Source organism: Tasmannia lanceolata, unplaced genomic scaffold (assembly GCF_043159265.1).
Source record: "Tasmannia lanceolata isolate RefF3 unplaced genomic scaffold, GAP_Taslan_0.1 ptg000002l, whole genome shotgun sequence".
Classification (NCBI taxonomy): domain Eukaryota; kingdom Viridiplantae; phylum Streptophyta; class Magnoliopsida; order Canellales; family Winteraceae; genus Tasmannia; species Tasmannia lanceolata.
The window spans coordinates 53105191-53124708 of record NW_027518679.1 but is presented as its reverse complement, the minus strand read 5'-3'; the positions used below and the strand labels follow the sequence as shown (position 1 = coordinate 53124708).

At 39.6% G+C, this 19518-nt stretch overlaps 1 protein-coding gene across 1 annotated transcript in view; it reads left to right on the top strand.

Moving 5' to 3' along the window:
• GSL8 (glucan synthase-like 8) overlaps window positions 1–19518 on the top strand; it is a 111090-nt gene that overhangs the window by 46704 nt on the left and 44868 nt on the right. The window contains exons 13-23 of the mRNA XM_077380809.1: window positions 8993–9085; window positions 9191–9293; window positions 9444–9567; window positions 9689–9878; window positions 10006–10058; window positions 13461–13521; window positions 13677–13758; window positions 17654–17703; window positions 17860–17946; window positions 18100–18185; window positions 18293–18320. Coding sequence (XP_077236924.1) covers window positions 8993–9085; window positions 9191–9293; window positions 9444–9567; window positions 9689–9878; window positions 10006–10058; window positions 13461–13521; window positions 13677–13758; window positions 17654–17703; window positions 17860–17946; window positions 18100–18185; window positions 18293–18320 — 957 coding nt within the window. The remainder of the gene's footprint in view (window positions 1–8992; window positions 9086–9190; window positions 9294–9443; window positions 9568–9688; window positions 9879–10005; window positions 10059–13460; window positions 13522–13676; window positions 13759–17653; window positions 17704–17859; window positions 17947–18099; window positions 18186–18292; window positions 18321–19518) is intronic.

Here is a 19518-nt window from a genome sequence, read left to right as displayed (position 1 = left end):
CCACGATGAGAAAGGTGGGGAAGACAAGAAGTGTAACCATAAGGATGAGTCAAGGAAGAGGCTATACGACGTGCAAGGCCCAAGTCTTTTGAAAAGACATTAGGTTGCTTCACATATGGTGGAGGCCATCTGGGAAGGGACTTCCCAAAGAAGAAGACCCTTAGTAGGACCGGGTTCAAACTAAAAAAGAATGAGATGCCTAGTGAGAGTGAAGATGAGGAACAACATGTTAGTGCCTTGAGACTCCTCAATGCGGTCAAGGGGCTATACAACAATCGTTGAACCCTTGAAGACAGAGTTGATGTACGTTGACATGCACATCAACGACAAGGGCACGAGGGCCTTGGTGGACATTAGCACAACTCATAACTTCTGTTGAAGGAGGTTGCTAAGAGGCTAGGCCTTCAACTTGCAATGTTGACTACATCGATGAAGGTGTTCAACTCGAAGGGCAAGCCCATCAACGGGATAGCCAAAAGCATTGAGGTAAAGATTGGAAGATTGGTGAGTGCCATCGACCTCGCAAGGATTCCATTGGATGTCTATCAGGTGATTTTTTTTGGAAAAAGGTAATTCCCATGCTTCATCTTGGAGTAGCAAGTATCGAGGACGAGTGGATTCCATGCATGGTCCCCATCATGCATACAGAGAAGGGGTAACGAGGACGAGTGGATTCCATGCATGGTCCCTAGGGGTGCAAGTTTGGCCCTGTGAGCCCTGACCCGCCCTGAGCCCAAATAGGGTCAGGGTTGGAAAATCTGATCCTGAGGGCGGGTTTGGGTACATTTTTTTGGCCCGACCCTGTTTACACTTTACCCGCGGCCCACCCTTGAGCCTTTCTTTTTTTCATATTGAGCCTTTATGTTTTTCATTTCTCTATCTATTGGGTTTTGGTTATGTATTTATCACCAAAAATCATATATCAATTAGAATAATAGATTGTGTGGAAGTATTTTGATTTTTGACAATAAAACAGACCGAAAACATGTATAATTGCCCGGCTTGGTCCGTCCCAAGCAGGGCCAGCCCGGCCCAAGCAGGGTCGGCCCGGCCCCGGCCCTGCCCAATCAGGGCCAATCAGGGTTGGCAAGGGTTGGGATGAACCTGTAGGGCGGGCATTGGGTTGAGGATTTTCGGCCCTGACTCAGGGTCAGGGCTAAGATAACCTAACTTGTGGCTTATATATCAATTGCATTGCATGGAGAAAATTACTGAAATACCCTTTAGCGTGCATCACACACATTAGTCCGCCAGGGTCATGTATAATGCCATAATACAAGATATCTGCACCACACCGAGCAATGAGGCAATCGAAGGCCCGATGGGAGCATTAAGTGCCTCATCGGGAGGGTTGGTGAAGGAGGCAAGGCGATGAAGTCACAATGTGGACGCGACCGAAATCAGATTTGAGGATTGTGTAGAAGACACTTGGGTCCTGAAAGTGTTTATATATGTAAATATTGTAGGATTTTCTTGAGTATTCCTGTAGACTTTTTGTAGAGATGAGTAGAAATAGAAAATTCTAGTGAGTTTAGAAGTTTCTGTGATGGTCCTGGACCATTGGATGATTGCCTTGTGGACCTAGGAAACCTTTGAATTTATTTTTGAATGGCAGCAAATTTTATTAATCGGAAAAAGATGACCACCGAGATGGTTGATACAAAGTAAAGCAAAAGACAGAAAAAACAAAGAAAAAAGAAAGAGCCCCTAAACAAAGGCCAAGGAATAATCCCCAGGGGGCAAAGAGTCAAACATTTCCAGCGAGTCTTTAACCACCCTTCCCTGGCTAGCTTATCGGCAACACCATTTGCTGATCTTTTAACATGCTGAAAGACAATAGACGATGAACCCATGTGATCTTGAATCTCATCAAAGTAATGGTTAAATCTCCAAGGATGACTATGCAAAACATTGAGCCAACGGATTACACTATATAATCTCTGTCTACCACAACTTTATCCATCCTTTCTTTGTCTAACAGTTTTATGACTTGGTGCACATCACGCACCTTCGCCTCACTCGCATCGGCTATGCCAATTGGGCCTGCAAATGCCCACGACACCTCTCCAAGTTCATTTCTCAAGACACCCCCAATACCAGAAGGGCCAGGGTTTCCAAAGCTAGATCCGTCAAAGTTCAACCGAAGGCGGAGGCTCCCAACCTCGACTAACCTTCTGCTTTTGTTCCATACTTAAACAAATCTCCCTCCACCCATTCCATAGGTCGAAAGCTGAAACAAATTTAAATATTGGGATGACTTTTACCCAAGATATGGTTAGAGCTACCACTTTGAAATATAGGAAGGATGAGCTCTTCAACTTCGCTTTGAAGATTCTTGTGTTTCTCTCTTTCCATAAGACCCAAATCGTAGCTAAGAAAGAAACATTTCACAGGATCTTACCTTTCTTTTTCCACGGCACGAAGGACTGACTCCTGAGAAGGTCCATAAGCTTAGCAGGGAACACCCAAGCTATCCTGAATCTCCGAAATATTTTACTCCCTACCTCCCTTGCAATATGACAGTGAATAAAAATATGATTTACCGATTCCCCCGCTTCAGTGCAAAGTGAACAATGATCAATAATCAAGAACTCTCTCTTTCGCAGGAAGTCAGCGGTCTCAATTATTTTAAGGAGCACTGCCCAACCAATGACACACACCCTGAGCGGGGCCTCGATCGTCCACACCCTAGATACCTCGGCAGAGTTAGGGCTAGACACCCAGGAAGCGTTTGGATTTGTGAACTTCAATCCTTGTAAAGCCTTCTGCGGTGTAATACAAGTCTTCTTCACATTTCGCTCTTGTGTGCTTCCTTGTGTGAGGCTCTGTGTACTTGCCTTAGACACAAGGTAGGTCAGTTGAGGTAGGCTGATTTGAGGTTGCAGTGGAGCGACGCACAAGTATTGCATCGGCATGAGGCTAAGGAATGGCTGGCCTGTAACATGTTCCCAAATCCCAATTACGATGATGCAAACATCCGTATGTAAGAGGAACACGCAAAATACTCAATTGGGAGAAAGATGGCCTTAAAGTTCAATTGGGATCCAATAATTTTCGATTGCCAAATTGTCAACATTAATGCCACATACAATAGTTTTTTTGTCTACCAAATTTTTGGCCAGTGGCCTCTTCGATGATGGTGATTGAAGTGTTAGTCTTTGACCAAATTTTTGGCCAGTGGCCTCTTCGATGATGGTGATTGAAGTGTTAGTCTTTGACCAAATTTTTGGCCAGTGGCCTCTTCGATGATGGTGGTTGAAGCATTAGTCTTAGAAGCTTGGGACAAAGCATACGATAGAATTGGGACAACTTATTATAGATTAGTGTCAGGAACTTATTATAGATTAGAGATAACCATGGTTTTAAATTTCCTTCGAAATCGTGGTACGAAACGACTAAAATGTTTCTATTCCATCTCCATCGAAATGCATATTGAAACTGGAAAACATATAGAGAAACCAAAAACGTAAGTGTATTAGTGGTATTCTATATCCATATATATTACATTATTATATTTATATGAATTGTATTGAAATGGGGTTTATGCATTATAGATAAATATTTATATGATTTACATATGAAATGTGGTATGTATTCAGTTATAAGGCATGTGAGACAATGTATATCACTGCTTCTTCGATGCTGTTAAACCATTATGGATGACTGCCTTGCTTATGTGATGGTTTCTAAGTGTGTATTTTTGCTTATTCTAACATTGCCTAATGTTTCATCTTAAAATTTTATCATTTGCATATGTTTCCATACATTTCCGTGATTTTACAGGATTTCCACCGAAATTTCCAACCGAAACCAAAAAGATTCTGTTTCCGTGGCGACCGAAACTGAAACCAAAACTCCAATTTAAAACCAAAGAGATAACTTGGCTTCCATTGAGAATCCCAACTTTTCTACAATTAGATAGAATATAACCATTTTCTCCGTAACTGACCTAAATAAATTGGGGGAGAGTGTCAACTTGCTCGTGATCACCTGTGACGCCGAAATGGCCCACCTGATGCAAATTGATGATGTAGAAATTAACTGGGTCAATTTTCTCCATTTGACGGTGAAGCCTATTCCTCAAGGGTCCACATCAACAGTGGCCATTGTTACCCATCTTATGCTTTCTCGTGATCAAATTTGAGCACCATACCACGGTGTCCTAGAATTGTTTATGGAACCTTGGTGTTAAATTTCCTTGATATGGCCGAAATGTTTCCGTTTCCATCCCCACCAAAACGAAATCTCAATGAATTCCTTCCACGTCATTATTTTCCCAAAATTTCGACCGAAATTCCCAAAATTCGATCGACATTCCCGAAATTCAACTGAAATTCTACTGAAATGGTCGGAACAACAAAGAATAGAAAGATGTAATGATTCACATTTCATTTTATTTCATTAATGTAGAAAATGAAATTTGGTAGGTAACATCATTGAACTATACATCAAAGTAACCGTATCTTATACATGGGATGTCAGATCGGTAGAAACCAATAATACCCCGTAACTGTGTGGTATTGACATAGAGTTGGGGTTCTTGTAGGGGACACTGGTCATTGTACTTTCCTATACTTAATTACATTGTACTTCTGTGTTGAATTTATTGTTCCAGACATATGTGCATGTGTTCGATGTGATTAAGCTATTATTAGGGGTGCAACTTGCGTTGGGTCGGGTTGAGCTTTTGCTAAAACATGAATAGGAATGAGGAATCAACCCGAACCCGACCCGATTTTAAGGTAAAAGCTCAACCCGAATTCCAAAAAATAACCCAAGTTGCACCCCCCAAGCTATTAGGGATGGCTTTCTCACTTAAAATTTATTGTCCCAAATTTTCAACTTGAAATTTCATCATTTGCATATGTTTTCATACGTTTCCGTGATTTTACAAGATTTCCACCGAAACCGAAATGTTTCCGCTTCCGTGCTTATCGAAACTGAAACCGAAACCGAAATTTAAAACCTTATGTGAAACCAATTACCTCATTTGCCATGGTAATGCCATCAAGAATTTGTCCACAAACCTGTTTTGTTAGAAGCGCCTAGGGAGGGTGCGGCTTTTGGTTCTATTTAGAAAGGAATTTCGATATTATCTTATAAATCTGTACTATATGGGTAATAGATCTAAATTCTTTAATGTTCTCAGCTTTTCACACTTGGAATTAAAGCAATCAATGATACATGAGAAGCCTCATTGGTACTGTGGTAGAAGCTTAGAAGCACGAAGCGGGTGCGAGGAAGCGTGGGGGTCTAGAAGAGTGTAAGTTTGGGAGCGCCATGAGAGTGTGTATGCAATATTTTCTTCGTTTGTCTTTCAAAATTTAAGAGTAATTTCTAACCATCTTCATTTTCGTACCATCTTTCCTCGTGCCTTCTGAAGATGACTTTGTGCTTGCTCCAATGAAGTTCTTTGAAGAGTTGGAAGAGTTTGATGCAAGGAAGTTGGTTATGGTGGGACTGAAGGAGCGGGTTGGGAGCGTCATGGGAGCGGTTTCTGTCTCTTTGGGGTCGCGCTCCCTAAAAGCTCCTTCCTAAGGAGCGCCGAATCGAGGTTCCGAGATGGGAGCGCCAACCATGGGGAAGATTCTTGCTTCTAAGGGTAGAAGTATAATTCTTCCAACACCTGCATGATGTTGCATTCAACAGTCTCCTAGAATTCTTGGAAGAGGCACAAAGAAAATTCATGAAGGTCGGAGGCTTTATCTTTATCTAAGTTGAAGCAAGAGATAACTACAAGACACAAAGATTTGAGGTAAATCTCCATATATGAATGGCAGACTCTTCATACAGATTGGGCTAGGCCTAGAGAGGAGAGAAAAGAACGGCAAGCACAAGCTTCCTTGGAAGGAACCTCCCCGAGGGACCTAACATATCGAGAACCTGGTAGAATGTAGGGAAGGAAAAAAACAGTCCGATGCAAACCCAAGCGAACAACATTAATATTTGAATGAGATTCTTTCTTCCTCTGAAAGTGGAAAGCGTTGGAAGAAGTTAGAGTTTTGGTCACCAACCGAAAGCCATTAGGCACTCAATCTGTGTCTTTAGAATATCTTTTCTTGATAATTGATTCCAACCTATTCATGCATTTTCCTATTCAGACTTCGGCGAAACCCGGCCCCTCTCGAGGAGGGGAACAAACTCCTCCTTCCTGTCTAACTCATCATCCTCATTCTTTATTTACCATTTTCTTAAAATGAACTTTATTGCACTTACTAAGGACCGACTTGACAACTTTCAATACTTAAAATAAATGAACTGCTTGTCTACATGAGAAACCATGGGATCACGACCAATTACACACAAAAGTTCTAAACAGTGTTTAAAAACGCAGATGCGGGTCAAAATGTGGCCAAGAAAGACCCTTGTCGACTCGGCGCAGACGTGGCCAAGAATGCGGTTGATGCGACTGAGTATTCGGTTGATGCAGTCATAACTCGGGAGAGTCAAAGGAGTTTTTATTGACTCTTAGGGCAAAATGCGGTGGCAAAACGTGGAACGCAGCCTAGGGAAAAGGGAGTTGACTCGGGGGAGTCCACGATGACGTGGGGGAGTTTTGAAACTATGGTTCTAAATTCAGGATGGGATTACCACACATGCTCAAGTTGGAAGCAATACGTCTTAGATCATCACCAATGCCAAATTAAATAGGGGCATGATAAGTGATAGGACGAGGTAGGATCCTCTACCAACAGAGGGTAGAGATATTCCCAATTCGATGGGATAAAGAATCTTTCCAGCCGACATAAGATAGAATCGACTTCACCACTCGGTCGAGTGTGTTTACCCCCGTAGCGGCAAGTCCACCAGATTATGCTCAGGAATAAAGTCCTAGAACTTCAACATGGCTTTGGGGGCGTGCTTGCAAATGATTTCTCCTCGGTCCATCTCTTTTTTTTTTTGGTGTGAAAGTTGACAACTTTATTAATCAGAAACATGAAGTAGGGACAAGATGCCCCTACGTACAATGATCCAGGATTGAACCCCAGTCACATTACAGAAGAGTTTCCATGGTCCTTTTGTACTATCCATGTCCCAAACTATCGAATTAGGTAATCGTTCTCAGTGATCAGTGGTTTGGATATATGTTCCGCACACCAGTTTATACCAAATTGTAGAGCCCTTGCTTCTGCCTCATTTGCATCACATATACTAGTAGGTCCGGAGCAGGTCATCACCTCGTTTCCATTTTCATCCCTAACCACTCCACCAATCCTATCCATTCCGGGATTACGTAATGAGCTCCCAAGGAAATTTAATTTCATCCATCCCCTTAGTGGGGCTTCCCATTTTGGTGATATTTTCTCCACAATTCTCCTATCCCAAATAAACAGCACTCCAGTTTCACAAAATGTCCTCAACACATATGACATTCCATACGGCTTTTGGCCCCAGTTATTAGTTCTATCTTGTCAAAATGCCCCGTACCCTTCTCTCTCTCCAGAAAGGCGCTGATTCCTTTCCTTCCATATGATCCAAACAAGGCACGGGACTCCCAGTTCCCCTTTCACGTTTGTTTCCTGTTTGTTTCTCTTTTTTTAGTCTTAGCCCGCTTTTTGATATCCTCCAGCATACTCCAGGTAGCTGTTTCATCCTCCTCATTGAGGCAACTATTACTCTTTTCTCGAAGCTCCTTCTCCAATGTATCATCGTTCGATTGTACCATAGAACTTTCAGGCTCTTTCTCTTTTCTCCTCGGTTCATCTAACTTAGTTGAAATCTCCCAAATAGACCAAGTTGCAAGGGAGCTTGATCTAAGAGAGGAAAGTTCACACCACAAGTCTTATCTGTCAGAGTCATCACAAGGGGCATACACCACTGAAAGTTGGTAGGAGAACGACTTATATAATTCAATTAGGCCTAGATAGAATGTTTGCTCCAGCTTGATCTGAGAGAGGAAAGTTCACACCACAAGCCTTATCTGTCATTCATCACAAGGAGCATACACCACTGAAAGTTGGTAGGTGAACGACATATAGTTCAATTAGGCCTAGATAGAATGTCTGCTTCTATGAACCTAGTGTTATTTACTTTATTTATTTTTCTTTTTCGCTTTTATTTTCTTCACATATGTTGCTTTTTCAACTGCCATTTTGAATTCATAACACTGCCATCTATAGCTTCTAGTATTATAGTACTTTTTCTGTAACTAACGAGCAACCTATGTTTATCTATGATCTGCTAGTACCTTAGGTTGTGCCAGGCTGCTACTTATGTAGTTGTGTTACTGTATCACCCACTCACACTGTTCATTTCTTTAATTTTCTTGTTTGTACACTTATTTCGAGTAGTATTGAAATGAGTTGGCAGGAAAGCTGACATGGCAGGTATTGACAAGCTTGCTAGCATACTAGAAACATTACAAATAGCATTAAAATGATAAAAAACATATAATTGGATGAAATAAGCCACATAAAATTAGAAGTAGACACGAATCTGTGGTGGAAGCGTAGTATAGTTGCCATTTTCTGGAATTTTTGGTGTAAGCATAGTGTATTGGTCATTTTCTTTGACATCGGTGAAAAAGAAACAAGAAAAGAGAATGTATCGGGGCGGTGCGTATCATTTTGGAGATCATTTGACCGCAATGATTATGGAATCATCTGTGCGGCAAATCTTCATCTTGGGCTTTTTATACAGTGGTGGAAAATGGTTGTGGTTGACATTAAAACCGTTTGTTGCAACATTGTTGCATTATGGATATTCTATATTACTTAGCTCGTAGATTTCTGTGTATGAGAGGAAGTCAAGCAATGTGCATTTTGTTTTAATGGTAACATGCATGCTGTGATAACTGATAAGGCAATGATGTAGAGGTGTCCCAATGTGCGAGTGGGAGCATATATCGTCTTCCCTATTTATCCTTTAGCGAATATTTATTGTTGTGCTGTTTAGTACTTTTGAAGAATGGTTATTCATATCCTATCATTAAGTTCTAATGAGTATAGTTTTATCCTTTCATCTAATTTCACATTTTTCTTGAATCATATAGACAGGGAAAAGCACCTTTGTTGAACACCGGACATTTCTTCATTTATATCGGAGTTTTCACCGCCTGTGGATCTTTTTGGTTTTAATGTTCCAGGTTTAGCCCTTTTACATTTATAATGTTGTTTCTATTTGATTCTCTGAGGGTCACTATTATTGATTGATTTGAGGGTTGTGTTTTTTTTTTGTATTAATTATCCAGGCCTTGACGATCATAGCTTTCAACAATGGGACTATTAACCTCGATACTTTTAAGGAAGTACTTAGTATTGGACCAATTTTCGCTATCATGAATTTCGTGGAGAGTATGCCGTTTTTCCTTCTGCACGATTGTTTTGAAATGTGTTATTTTTTGCTATTGTGCTTGTGCCTTCCTTCTTTTGATTTCTTCAGATGTCGCAATTTCTTTGTTTCTTTTGGAATTTTCACTTGTAATTCTTCACTGCCCTTTGTAGGTATTTTAGATGTCCTGCTCATGTTTGGGGCTTACACAACAGCTAGGGGCATGGCAATTTCAAGGCTTGTTATTAGGTTTTTTTGGTTTGGTATCAGTTCGGTATTTATGACATATATCTACTTGTGAGTGTTTGATTGCTTTGTCATTTAAATTCTTCCATTGATGGCAGATATGAGCTAGTTCCCTTTTATTTTAAATTTAATGATTTTCTCCTATTAAAATGTGCTGCAAATTGAATTGCAGGAAGGTTTGGCAGGAGAAAAATAACCAGAACTCAGATTCATATTATTTTCGTATTTATATTATTGTATTGGGAGTATATGCCGCTGTACGCTTGTTCTTTGCATTGTTACTTCAATTTCCAGCCTGTCACACTTTATCAGAGATGTCAGATCAATGGTTATTCTTTCAATTTTTCAAGTGGATATATCAGGTAATTTTGCTATTCAAAGTTGTAATTCCCTCTTCCAACAGTTGGCAAGTTATTTTTCTTGGTCCGGCGTGTACTTTTAGAAGTGCCTTCCATGCTGATGCTAAACAGTATTTTTTGTAAACTGCAGGAACGCTACTACATTGGCCGTGGTCTTTACGAGAGAATTAGCGATTACTTCAGGTTTGTTGCATTGGTCATGGAGCAATGGCTATATAGTCTATCCCTTTATGAGCTTCCTTGCCATGAGATCTTGGTTTCAAAATTGAAATTGTAGTGTGAGTTATTTTACAATGTTCCCAAGTTGTGTCTCCATGACTATTATGTTTCACCTATCTGGTTCATCTTTCTCTTATTATTGGGTTGCTCTGTCTCTGGGTAAGGTTTTAAATTTCGGTTTCGGTTGATACAAAAATGGAAACGCTTCTGTTTCGGTTGGAAATTCTGGTAGAAATCTTGTAAAATGAAGGAAACATAAGCAAAAGATAGAAATTAAAGTTGAAACTTCAGGAAATGCTAGAATAAGCACAACTACGCCCTTAGAAACCATCACATAAGCAAGAAAACCATTCATAATGGTTTAAAAATATTGAACACCTAGTGACATGCACTGTTGCGCATATTTGATCATTTAGTACATACCAAATTTCACATGTAATACATATAAATATTTTACATAATACATGCACTTCATTTTGCATGAAATTCTATAAATATGATTATGTAATGCATACTAAAATAATATACCATTATTACACTTATAATTTTGGTTTATGCATTTCTGTCGTTTCAGTTTTGATTTCAGCAGGGATGTAAACGGAAACATTTCGGTCATTTCGTGTCGGTGTCAGTGGAAATTTAGAAATTAGAACTATGTCTTGTGATTGTCCGTCATGTTAAATTTGGACTAATGTTAATGGTGAAGGCTGGTTTAGTCATGCATTTGTGCAGGATAGTGATTCTACATAATTTGTTGTTAAACTTGTACTCATACCTGTAAACATATGCTAGTTAGGGCATACGCTAGTAAGGGCTGCAAGAGGGTTGGTTTTGGGCTGTGCCCAGGTTTCCTCAGGCCCAACACTCGAGGAACTGGACCCTTGCCTGAGCAGCAACCAGGCTGTAGAGGCCCAGCTTTTATTTGAAGTTTCGGCCCTTTGCTGGCCCAGCTCCACTTAATAACTGAATTATCTTAGGCACATGTTAATGTGTTTGGAAAGGGCAGATAGATGTATACACAAAGATACTAAATGAGTAGTAAAATGGTATAGTTGTAATTAACATATTAACACTGAAAAGTAAATTATACAGTAAAGATGAAAAGGAAACATAAGTGTGAAATGGATGCAGGGAAAACTTGGTACAAGAAAATGAGCAAGATCTGAATGATGGGCGGTGCTCAAGGAAATTCAGACGGTGGATTTTCTCAGAAAGGGAAAGATTCTTATTATTGATCATTGTGCCTTATGCCTTGAAACGAGGAAATCGGTTAATCACTTATTCATCCACTGTAAGTTCGCTAGAGATATTTGGAATAAGTTGTTAAACTGATTTGGCATCTCCTGGTTATTCCCAGCATCTCTCATTGATCTCATATCAGGTTGGTCGGTTAATCCATGGAAGGCTAGAGGTAAAGTTATGTGGAAAGTTTCCTTCCTAGCATCATTATGAGTGATTTGGAACGAGAGAAATGCTAGGGTATTTAAAAGAAAATCCAAGAGTTCCTATTATCTCTAGCGATATCATGGGTAAAATCTCTCCCTCTATTCAAATTTGTTTCTGCCTATGACCTATGGGAAAGATGGAGGGATATTTGCAATAGCGCAGAGATTAAACAAAGAATTGTTCAAGAATGGGAGCCCCCACCTCCTGGTTCCTGAAAGCTCAACTTTGATGGCTCTAGCTTGGGGAATCCAGGTCCAATAGGTGTAGGGGCGTTTTATGGAATGAGCTTGGAGAGGTTCTTTGGGCCTTTGCTGGGCCTATTGGGGTGGCTGATGCTACGAAGGGGAGGTGCGTGCAGTATACCAGCGTTTGGAGCTTGTTATGAAAAACCGCCACAATAATGTTGTTGTAGAACCGTAGAAGGATTCATTGAAAGTTATTCATTGGCTCAAAGGTCCTCAAAATTCTCCCTGGAGATTTGATAGGTTGTTTGATGAAATGCTTGATTGGGTGAGGTCCTTAGAGGTAGAATTTCATCATGTTCGGTGCTCCATTTCCCATTTCGATCCGATCCATTCGTTCGTTGAGCTATTTACTCGATCACATGGCGGATAGTTTAGCTAGGGGGGGGAGTTGTCAAGCATCTTTAGCTCTCTTCGACTCTCTTCCTCCGTGATCAAATCTATTTGTAGATTCTTGAGTGATGTTGTATTCTCTTTATTATCTTGTAATTTGACCATCTTGGTCTTATTTTCCATTAATAGATTTGTCTATCATTTTCAAAAAAAAGAAGAAGATCTGAATGATCACGGACGAGAAACAAGAAATAGAGCTGAAATTCCAAGCTAAGAAAGAAACTCTTATTTATAAAAATAAAGAAGTCCGAGGAAACACTAATGGCTTTGAGCATAGTTACCGGAAATCTACTAGTTGGATGGGAAGCTCGCTTCCCCGGAAATTCGCTTTGGAAGCTAGGTTCTTCTCGATTTCCAAATTTAGGGGAAGCATGCCTCCCAAATGCTTCGTACGCTTCTCTTCTTAATTAAGAGTTTGCTTTCTATATTTCTTTCTAAAAGAATATCTTCCTTTGGACAATACTGAAGGAACACATTTTAAAAAAGAAGAGTGAATTTAAAACTTGAGACTCATCTTAAGTTTCAAATAAAAATTATGTAGATCTTTTTCCAAGAATTTAATTTTAAATATGCGCGAATAAAATGTAATATAACCTTTTGTCTACCCTTGAAAATTCGTGTTCCCCTAATTATGCATAAAATTTAGAAGTTGTTGTGATTTTCAAATCTAAAGGGACTGACCTTAATTCTCAATTATGGAAATATGGGAAAGATAAGAAACTTGCATAATTATGTTTATCAATGTTTTTCTTTTTTCTTTTTGCTTTTGTTTCTCTAGTGTAAGCTTTAGGTCATTCTTTGTTGCACCCGAGCTAAGTATAAACATATGCATTTGTATCTCACATTTCTTTTCGTACGCTGTGTATACATTTACAAAACTTTTGTTTTTGGATGGTTTGTTTTTCTTTTCTAATTATGCTTCTCTATGATGTTAGTCTAGGAATATTATTAATGTTATAACTTATAAGGGATTTGCTAGCGTCCATCGAAGAAGGCTTTTCACGGATGATCTGTTGCATCTGACAGCAGCCACAGAGTGCATGAAGACAAAATCTGCTGAAAAGTGAGCCTCTGTGGCTGCTGTCAGATGCAACAGACCATCCTTGAAATGCTTTCTGCGATGGACGCTAGCAAATCCCAACTTATAATCAAATATTTAGCTGTCAATGATATACAAGAGGGGTAGTAATTAAGTGTTAGCTCGTTGTTTATGAGCTTTTACAATTTGTTATTAGTGTGATGAACTTCTTCAAGTAACAATATCTTTTATTGGATCCAAATGCAGATACGTTCTGTTTTGGTTGGTGATTTTTGCATGTAAATTCACATTTGCCTACTTTTTACAGGCAAGTAGTTTAGCTTTCACCTTAAATTTGTTGTTTTTCATTGTTTATTCTGAGCTGTATCAAACCATTCCAATTTTTTTTGAGCTGTATCGATTAGATAGTTAAAATCTATGTTGGTTTACAATGACAATCTTTATTGTTATGTCCTGATGCAGATTAAACCTCTGGTACAACCGACCAGAATAATTGTAGACCTGCGGAATTTACAATACTCATGGCATGATCTTGTTTCAAAGGGTTAGCGTGTTTTTCTTCACCCAAATTATTCTTGATACTTTACTATCTTATTCAGAGGTTGTGTTCATCATGTCTTGCTAGCATACTAAAACTTCACATTTATGGGTTATGAAGCATGTGTAACATGGTCAAGAAAGGAAAATCAGATGTAGAAACCTACCTCACTTTTTTTGTTGCTTTATATTTATTTTTTGTGCAATAACAAAGCAATTTATTAGAAATACTGACAATGCTACAACCAAGGGGGCACGGTGGGTGGAAAAAGGAATAGCAATAAAAAGAAAAACGATGACCAAAGACAAGCCCTCACATGACTCCTATAGGGGCGGCTCAGTGCACGAGGCTATCGCCATTGCGGGGTCTGGGGAGGGCTAGATGTACGCAGCCTTACTCCTGCTTTGTAGAGAGAACTATAAAGGCCTCAAATCTTTAAAATACTGTTTCCTAAGCGTTGAGTTCTAGGGCTTGCTTTAGATTCCCATGCAATCACATTAGCAAATTTCCATCCACACATAAAGGGCCTGCCAAATCCTCCTTGGAATTCGAAGCCCATAGGACCAACAAAGGAAAACATCAATAATCTCTCCTGCATTCCTAAACACTAAAACAATTTCTAAACATGAGAGCTTCCGTCGAAGTTTAATAGCAGGACATTTTGGTCGGGGTAGTCCCATGGTTACTAGAAGCGTGGGAAGCCCTTTCCAAAAAAATTGGGATTCGTGCTTCCAAAGTGTGAAAAGCATGCTTCCTAATTTTGTAGTTTGTGCTTTCGAGTTTGTGTACTTACGCTTTTGTGCTTCTACGCAAAGTGTGCTTCTTGTTAAGGCAAAGTTCGGTTCAAGCTGAGTGGAGGCACACTTCCTCCAACTAGTTTCATCAAACCATCTTTGTTTAATTATTGACATTGAGGGCACCTACCCTAGCCTAAATAAATAGCTTTAAAGGTATTATATTTATTGGATTCCTGAATAGAAGTTATAATCTAATGTTTCAAGCCTATCCGGGTTTCGATTGATTAGCCTAGTGGGGTGCCTGTACAAAGTTTTGGCTAAAGTGCTAGCAGAGCAGATGAAAAAGTTCTCCCAAAAGTTATATCATGTAGTCAGTCGCCTTTTGTGCAGGGAAGACAAATCCTAGTTGTGGGCTAGAACTCTAAGGAAGGAGAGAATGACATCATATGTAAGCTGGATAGGGAGAAAGCTTACGACTGAGTAGAGTGGGTTTTGGGAATAGATGATGTGCATGGATGATGAACATTGTATCCTCGGCATGGTTTTCAATATTGGTAAATGGATCTCCAAAGGGTTGCTTTAAATCTTCCAGGGGATTAAGGCAAGAGACTCACTTCCCCCCTTCTTATTTGTGATTTTAGTAGATATCCTTAGCAGAATGGTGGAGGAGGTCAGGAATCAAGGGATTATAGAAGGCTTCAAGATTGGCAACTTTCAAGTGGAGGTGTCTTATATCCAATTTGCAGATGGTACTATAATCTTCATAGTCCCAGAAGCAGGCAAGGTGATAAAGCTAAAAGCCATCCGGAGGTGTTATAGGTGGTGTCTGGGCAAATATCAAACTTCCGCAAATCAAGGCTGCTTGGCATTTACATTCCAGACCAGCTTTCTGAAGGTTTGGCAGGTATTCATTCTTGGGTACACTGTCGACCGCTTTCCAATGAAGTATCTAGGCCTCTCCTTGTGTATTAGCTGCCCCATAAAAAAATAATGGGATCCGATCGTGGAAAGGATAGAGAAGAGATTGGACACTTGGAAGCACAACCTGGTTTCCTTAGGGGGAAGAATAACCCTCATTAAAGCAGTGCTGGCTAACATCCCAATCCATCAGCTATCCATATTCAAATGCCCTATGAGTGCCATTAGGAGAATTGAGCAGTTTAAGAGAAGATTCTTATGGGGTGGACCTGATGAGAAGCGGAAACTTCATTTGGTGAGATGGGGGGACATTTGTAAACCCTTTAAGGCGCGTGTGCGGTGTTTTGGGTGGGATGGGGCATGGGTGGTGGGAGGGGGGGCGCTGTTAGAAGGCTTCAGGAAGTTAACAATGTCCTTCTAAGATGTAGCTATGGAGTTATGAGAAGAAAGCCATCACCTTTGGGCAAGGATCGTTGAAAACAAATACGTATCGCTACCGGGCCACTGGATGATAAATTCAGACATAGTGCCCTCATAATTTGGAGGGAGGTTCTAATACAATCTCATAAATTCAATGAGGGGTTCAGGTTCAAAGTATACAAAGTGGGCAGATAAATGGTGTCGAGAAGCTCCTCTGAAGGATGTTTTCCCATCTTTGTTGGCAGTAGCCTCTGAAAAAGAGGTTTTCGTCTAGGATTGTTTTGAGTGGGCAGAGAATAAAATATCGTGGAAGCTTAATTTCGGGAGGAATTTTTATGAAAGGGATTTGGATGAGTTTGCTAGACTGTTGGAAATGCTTGCGGCCTGCTTCATCAGGAGGATTGGAGAAGATACAGTGGTTTGGGTCGGGTGTACTTCCCCGGTCTTGACTGTCAAATTTTATCATCAACTGACTTCTCGTCAAAATCTCCCGCCTCTCTCCTGGGTATGGGTCATTCCGACTCCTCACAAGGTGTGCATTCGATGGATGACCTTCCTGGATAAAATTCGGAACAAGCAAAGCAGAAGAATCTTCCAGGAAACTTTACGATCAGGTGGGGCCCAAAAGACAGACACCTGCAACAAATGAAGCATTTGAAAAATAACCCAAAAGAGGGAAAGGGGACAAATTTTTTAAATTTGAAAAGTTTGACCCTGGTCGAACTGTCAAATGGGATAGATTTTGTTTTCGGAGGTGTAAAAGGAGAGGCGGGGGGTCATGTCGCAAGAGTTTATTTTTTTACTAGTAAGTTTAGTTAGAGAAATAAATGATGGATTTATTTCCTAATTGAAATATGCTAAGGAGGTGGGGCAGGGGATTGTTTATGTTGCGAGATTTGGGTTAGTTTTAGTTTATTTTTTTGCTAGCAAGTTTAGTTAGAAAAATAAATGATGGGATTTGTTTCCTAATTGGAATATGCTATGTTAAGAGTCCTTGTTAGTTTTATGAGTTTCTATTTTGGGTTAGTGGATTTAGGATTGTTTCTTTATTAATTTTTGCTATGATTTAGCGGACACTTTTTATTTATTGCCGACACACGTGTCCTGCCGTGTCTGACACGACACCCGTGTCCACACGTGTTGACACTCCTTTGCACACTTTTAGGCATTGCTAGAAGTGTTACACTTAATGTTGGCATGTTGACACATTTTTGTACCGTGTCAAGTGTGACATTCAATTGTATTATTAAATATTGTGTTTACCTCTTTTATTATTAAGTCTTCTTTTATTATAAACTCTTCTTTTAGCTCTTAGTTAACTAATATTTGTTTCTATATCCCCTCCCATAAACCTAAAACCCTAAACAAACTCTTATTTTACCCGTGTCCCCGTTTCTAAATTTTGGGGTTTGCCGTGCCCGACACTCCGTGTCCGTGTCGACAGGCGACACTCGTGTCCATGTCCACAAATCATAAAATTTTAGTCATTTAAATGTCGTAATAAGATTCTATTCTTAATAGAAGGTATATTTAGAAGTTAGGAGACAAAGAAGATCTCTAGAAGACCTCTCTCCTTGTTGCACCTCCTATTGCCAACACTCATAAAATTGACCCAGTCTTATCTCGCTTTGAAGGTAATGTTGCTTTTCTTTTTTGAATATGAATATTTTTTATTACATGCCGACCCCAACTAGTTTGGGACAAAGGCTTAGTTGAGTTGAGTTTATGGAGACAATTTTATTATTAGTTTTTAGCATAGTTTTTTGAGAAAAGTAGGTGTTTTATTACCTTATATTCTGATTTGGATTTATGACAATTTGGGGCAGGCAATCATAATGCCTTGACGATTGCTAGTCTATGGGGACCTGTAGTGGCTGTGAGTATGACTTTTTCCCTATAATTTCATCTGATAATGTAGGCCTTAGTAGCTAATCTGCCAGAACATAGTTAAAGGTCATCTAATGTTGAATTGTTTCCGTTTTCTCGATTTTAGCCATACAACCTTCAGTTATGGTTATTTTGTATGTTCCAGATTTACATTATGGACATTCAGATATTCTACACACTCTTATCTGCTATTATTGGTGGCCTGATGGGTGCAAGGGCTCGTTTAGGGGAGGTATTGATATTTATCTTCACAAAATTTTATGGGATTAATTCCTGACAGTTGCGTTTTATGTTTTCCAATTTTAATGTTCAATTCTATTGCTTTTGCCTTGGTATGTAGTTGTTTTGTGGAACTGACAAGAACTTCTTGGTGGATTTATGACAGATACGCTCGATCGAGATGTTGCACAAGCGCTTTGAAAACTTTCCAGAAGCTTTTGTGAAAAACCTTGTGTCTCCCCAAGCAAAAAGGTGGCCGTTGGAATGTTTAAATTTCATTTATTAGTACTTTCTGTTTCTATTATTCTTTTGCTCACACAATTTGTTATGGTGATGCACTTTATGGTATTCTCTTACAGGATGCCTTTTGACAGACAATCCGCTGAGGTGAGCTTGCTTCATGTTTTTTTTCCAGTCATGGTTATGTTCTTGCTATTTTCAGGTTATGGTTCTCATTCGTGTGCTCTGTCTTCATAATGAGAAATTAGTTCTGGTCGTAGATATTTTTATCTCTATTATGGCTTATGGTGCAAGTGGATTGGTATTGAAAGTCATGCATCGTGGATGTTGGTTTGTTTTTTATTGTCTTTCTTATAACTGGTAACTTATGTCCAAGGAGGGGGCTGGGGGTGTAGCTTTATGTTAAGCTTTTGAAACTCAAGATTTGGCCCAAACTCCATAAAGCTGAAGTCCAAGTTGGCTTGAAACTAGATCAACCATTCACACTGCTGGAGTTGATCGGCTGGAACGACTGTTGACTGACCATTCAAGTCTGAGGAGTAGATTTTGCCCACAAAATTTCAACCCTAGTTTGGTGTGTTTTTCATGATTTCTAAAAGATCATGTGACGCCTTTGTTGCTTGGATTCTTTGCCCCCTCTGCCGAATCCGTGTCGACACGTCTCCGAATCGGACATGGATTCACGTGGGACACACCCGGATTCTTGTCGTAGCCTTGTCCCACATGAATCATGTTTTTTTCGAGCGAATCCGATTCATCGCTGTCTCTTTTGAAATGCGAATCCTTTATATTTTCCCTTTAAACATATTTTCTGATTGACTTTTTTTTTATATGAAAGCACAACTCGTACTCTTTTAATAAAAACCCTAGTGCCTCGACCCTTGAACATCGACCCCCTTCCTCCTTAAACTCTCTTATTACAAAGCCCGCCTCAACCCTCTACCCTCAAAATTTTCATGAATATATATGCATAGACACACACACACAGATATATATATATATATATATATATATATATATATATATATATATATATATATAGAGAGAGAGAGAGAGAGAGAGAGAGAGAGAGAGAGAGAGAGAGAGAGAGAGAGAGAGAACTATTGGTGCGCTTAAGCTCACCATTTTTTTGGTGTGCTTAAGTTGTTATAACGCCTCCCATTCGTTTAAATGTTTGGGTCCCGCTTAAGCGCACCAATGGGAGGCGTTATAACAACTTAAGCGCACCAAAAAAATGGTGTGCTTAAGCTCGCCAACAGTTTTCTCATATATATTAAATTTTGAAAATTTTATTTTATTTAAAAATTACCGAATCTGAATCCTATTTTTGGGGTTTGCTGAATCC